This window comes from Sardina pilchardus, chromosome 18 (genome assembly GCF_963854185.1).
Source record: "Sardina pilchardus chromosome 18, fSarPil1.1, whole genome shotgun sequence".
NCBI lineage: Eukaryota > Metazoa > Chordata > Actinopteri > Clupeiformes > Clupeidae > Sardina > Sardina pilchardus.
In genome coordinates this window covers 3,578,459-3,583,458 of record NC_085011.1, presented here as the reverse complement: position 1 = coordinate 3,583,458, position 5,000 = coordinate 3,578,459, and the positions used below count along the sequence as shown (strand labels likewise).

The window sequence follows — 5,000 nt, the reverse complement described above, 5'->3', positions numbered from 1 at the left end:
TGATGTGTCGAGTGTCAGTGGTGTGGTTGGGGAGATGGTGTGTTGAGTGTCAGTTGTGTGGTTGGGGAGATGATGTGTCATGTGTCAGTGGTGTGGCTGGGGAGGTGGTGTTGTGTCAGACAGTAGTACAGTTGGGGAGATGGTGTTGTGTCTTGCCAGCAGCAGCTCTGACTGCACCTGTGGATAGAAGACTGCTTTAACCATAGACAGCAAAAGGAATGGACAAAGTCACTCCATAGGACTTCAATAGAAACAAGTGAAGACAATTCTGACAGTAGGCTGACAATTGAAGCCAATTGAAACAGGTAGGCTGACAGCCTAGGCTACAAACACAGGATTTATACTGTTCCTTCACAATCATTGGGTTGAACACGCACAGTGGTGTCATGTGAGGACCTTGTTCATGTGGCACAGCACTTGTCATGGCATTTTGAGTTTGTTAGGAGTCACAAAGGTACAGTTTAGTCCATGCCCTCATAGCATAGCTTGAGGCACTTGCTGCTTGCCAGCTAACTTGCATCAGGCAACATCACATTGTTTCACGTTTTCCCAACTGACAGTATTCCGTGAACATGATCAACTGAGCTCCGTGTTAAAATTGGCCCGACACCCCCTTTAAAAGGTCATTAGTGGCAAGTGGGCTTACCTGCAAATATAAAATATTCTAGTTACCTGCCTCCGACACCTACTGTAATTACTTGTTTATGTGAGCTACTGTGGTCAGCTGTCAAGCTGATATGGGATGGTGGACTTAGCTACTAGTGACTAATGCTACTAGTTGTCTTCTCTGCCCCCTCCACATGGAACAAGTTGCAAAAGGACTGGAAACTAGCAGAAATGATTCCATTGAATGATTTTAAATCCAGATTGATCCGGATTGCCAGATCCTCAATTTGTAACTGTTTTATATGATGATTGTCATTTTAAGGTTGTAATCTGTAACTTTCTGCTGCCTCTTGGCCAGGACTCCCTTGGAAAAGAGGTTCTTAATCTCAACGGGACTTTTCCTGGTTAAATAAAGGTTAAATTTGAAAAAAAAACCTGCTGGAGTTGGTAACTTTTGTGAGCTAGTTGAGTTCGCTGCTTATAGGGCAGGGGTGGGCAACTAATTTACCCAAGGGGCCACATGAGACACTGGAACTGTTGCGGAGGGCCGGACCCAAAACGCCAAACTCAAGTCTGAACTCATTTCTGTTCAATTCTATTCTGTTCTTGTACAACATTAAGTAAATCGTATGGTTTTGGTTACTAGGCCTACTAGTAAGAGTAGAGATGAAAATGTGAGGGAGACCAAGTAAAAACGGCAATCATAGCCTATATGTCCAGTATTTAAAATAAAGTAATTGTTTGACATTGACATGTTGTTGTTTTTTAGTATACAAATGTAAAAAATAGCTTCTATGCTAGGCCATGAAAATGTGATGGAGTCAGTAGCCTAAAAACTTATCCCTGTGCCACCATTATTTCAAGCAATATTTCAAAGACCATAATTTACTCTACAGAATTAGACTATGAAAATGTGGAGCAGAAAATAGTAGGCTAGTTAATCAACATTCACAAACGAATTTTGAGAATTAAGGCTATGTGTTTGCTTTAGCTTTATACAAAAGACTGATTGGTCAAACTCGCCCTGTGTGTTCAGCCGGCTGCTTCAAGCAACCTGTGGGTAGTAGCCTAGGCTATATATACTAGGCTACTAATTCGCTGACATAAGCTTTGCAGATAAACTCAAACATATTTTGGTTACAATGACGTTGTTATCCGATTGTAAACTGTCTATCTGTCAGTACCGTTTTGAAATCAACACTTCCTATCGCCACCAATCAGCCGCAGCATTCTGACTGTTGTGGTGGTCGGCGACGCAGACACCGGAGACACAACTCGGAAGGTTATTGCGCCGATGTAAAAGCAATTGCATTTATCGACGCAAATCTTTATTCACCAGCACATCGGTAAGGGTGTTTACAGTACGTCGTATGCATCCATGCACGCACAGACGTATGGGTGTAAAAATAGCAGTCACTTTCAAAATAAAGGCAGCGATGGTGATTTGCGTGCATTATCTCTATGCAAGGCGCTTGACTGATGTTTTTTCACGGACCTTACGCGGGCCGGTCAGGGAAAGCCCGCGGGCCGGATGTGGCCCGCGGGCCGTATGTTGCCCATGTATGTTATAGGGGCTAGTTGAGTTAGCTGCTTATAGGGGCTAGTTGAGTTAGCTGCTTATAGGGGCTAGTAGAGTTAGCTGCTTAAAGGGGCTAGTAGAGTTAGCAACTTAAGATGGCGGCATGTACCGTGAGTGGTCTTCAGGTCAGCAGACGGATGCAGCCCACACTCCAGAGCTTTGATGGGCGAGCCGTGGTTCAAGCTGGGCCTTGGACTGGAGGACTCTGTGGAGACTTTGGTGGAGCTCACGCTCTGCCTGCCGCCGCCCATCTCGTCTGACGTCTTCTGCTGCGGCTCGTCAGACTGCACCTGGATCCACGGCATGCTCCTGTGGGTACCATGGCAACACCAGGGGGATGTTAGGACGCTAGACACGAGCAACCCTCACAGGAGTTTGAGTAGTGATCAGGGTGCTTGAGTAGTGATCAGTAGTGTGTGTGTGTGTGTGTGTGTGTGTGTGTGTGTGTGTGTGTCTGTGTGTGTGAGATCAGTGGTGTCTGCATAGTGTGTGAGTGTGGTCTTGATTTTTAAAGCAGTACATGAGGAAGGTTAGTGTGCATGTGTGTGTGTGTGTGTGTGTGTGTGTGTGTGTGTGGTCTAGCCTTTGAAAGCAGTACACAAGGAAGGTTAGTGTGTATGTGTGTGTGTTCTTGCCTTTTAAAGCAGTACACAAGGAAGGTTAGTGTGTGTGTGTGTGTTTGTGTGTGTTCTTGCCTTTTAAAGCAGTACACAAGGAAGGTTAGTGTGTGTGTGTGTGTGTGTTCTTGCCTTTTAAAGCGGTACATGAGGAAGGTTAGTGTGTGTGTGTGTGTGTGTGTGTGTGTTCTTGCCTTTTAAAGCGGTACATGAGGAAGGTTAGTGTGTGTGTGTGTGTGTGTGTGTGTGTGTGTGTGTTCTTGCCTTTTAAAGCGGTACATGAGGAAGGTTAGTGTGTGTGTGTGTGTGTGTGTGTGTGTGTGTGTGTGTGTGTGTGTGTGTGTGTTCTTGCCTTTTAAAGCGGTACATGAGGAAGGTCAGCACTCCCAGTACTGCCACCGAAAGGAAGAGCAGCAGGACAGAAACGCCAGGCAGACGGCCAGACCTCACCTCCTGAGAGGCTAACACACACACACACACACACACACACACGCACGCACACAGACGCGCGCGCACACACAGACACACGCACACACACACAGACACACGCACACACACACGCACGCGCACGCACACACAGACACACGCACACACACACACACACACACACACACACACAGACATACACACACACGCACACACACACACAGACACACACACACACGCACACAGACGTGCGCATGCACAGACATACACACACACATTCACAGACACATACATACATCACATATACATACAACAGATAAGCAATTCATCACGTATTTTAATGAATAATTCATTGAATGAAGGACTATCCTATTTCCATCATAAGTTGGGTTGCAGCTGATTCAAACATACAGAATTCTGCTCACATACATACAGCAATTAAAACATAATACATGTACATACAAACAACAATGTACTGTATACATATAACAATAATTACTTAATACATGTGTTACAAAGTTATGGTTACGATAATTAGATGTGTGAGTGTGTGTGCATGTAAATGAGTATGTGTGTGAGTGTGTGTGCATGTAAACGAGGATGTGTGTGAGTGTGTGTGCATGTTAACGAGGATGTGTGTGAGTGTGTGTGTGCATGTAAACGAGGATGTGTGTAAGTGTGTGCTTACCTGGACCAAGGTGAGCGAGTCGGGCAGTTATCCTGACCTCTGGACTAAGCAGAAACTCTACCCAATTCTGGTTGAGGGCATTTGCAAGCACTTGACTCATCTGAGGAGCGCACACACACACACACACACACACACACACACGAAGACAAGACCCCACAGACAAAAACACACATATAAACACACTCACACATTCACACACATTCACACACAGGTGTTCGCACACACAGATACACACACAACTGAACTTACACCTGGGTCACAGGATAGGATTCATGGCAATAAAGGTAAAGAGAGAGAGAGAGAGAGAGAGAGAGAGAGAGAGAGAGAGAGAGAGAGAGAGAGAGAGAGAGAGAGAGAGAGAGAGAGTGTGTGTGTGTAGCTGATTTACCTTCTCTAGCTCCTGGTTGACGTCACTGGGTGGGGATTGGTGTGTGTGTGTTTGTGATGAGTTGGTGTCGATAGGAGACAGCAGGAAAACTTCAGCTGTTGTTGGAGGACCCGGAAACACATACACCAGCAGCCAATCGGGTGACAAGTCAATAACCTGCACACACACACACACACACACACACACACACACACATAACACACAGTCAGACAAGCCAGCTACCAGAACTTTAAAATGTACTGTATGTCGAGACCTCTACCTCTGTGCACTGCAGTGTATATGGCAACACCAACCGCCCAGTATCACGATGTGTGTCTTTTAGACGCTCTTGAGAGAGAAATAACTAATTAAAGCAACACTATGCAGGTTTAGGCATTTAAAGTTCCCCTATGCAGGTTTAGGTGTTTAAAGCAACACTATGCAGGTTTCTGTATTGTTGGCGACTGTACTGTAGAGCTCACTCTAGAGTTGCGATGCATTTATACGTTACTCTGCTGTTGTAAATAGCAAACTTTTTGCAACTTATCTCTCCATCAACATCTCCAATTTGTACGACTCCAATGTATATACACTATAAACTTTCACACATTACTGCAAAACCCATTACATAAACCATCTCATATAATCTTTCACACAGGGACAAAAACGTCCTCAATATAAGAGAAGATTGATCTAGCTAAAGCATTAATTACCACC

At 44.9% G+C, this 5,000-nt stretch overlaps 1 protein-coding gene across 1 annotated transcript in view; it reads right to left on the bottom strand.

Moving 5' to 3' along the window:
* Positions 1 to 2,653: 2,653 nt before the first annotated feature.
* LOC134064388 (VPS10 domain-containing receptor SorCS1-like) overlaps positions 2,654 to 5,000 on the bottom strand; it is a 7,645-nt gene continuing 5,298 nt past the window's right edge. The window contains exons 5-8 of the mRNA XM_062520307.1: positions 4,305 to 4,460; positions 3,917 to 4,016; positions 3,155 to 3,263; positions 2,654 to 2,663 (exon numbers count right to left, since the gene is read on the bottom strand). Of these exons, the coding sequence (XP_062376291.1) occupies positions 2,654 to 2,663; positions 3,155 to 3,263; positions 3,917 to 4,016; positions 4,305 to 4,460 (375 nt within the window). The remainder of the gene's footprint in view (positions 2,664 to 3,154; positions 3,264 to 3,916; positions 4,017 to 4,304; positions 4,461 to 5,000) is intronic.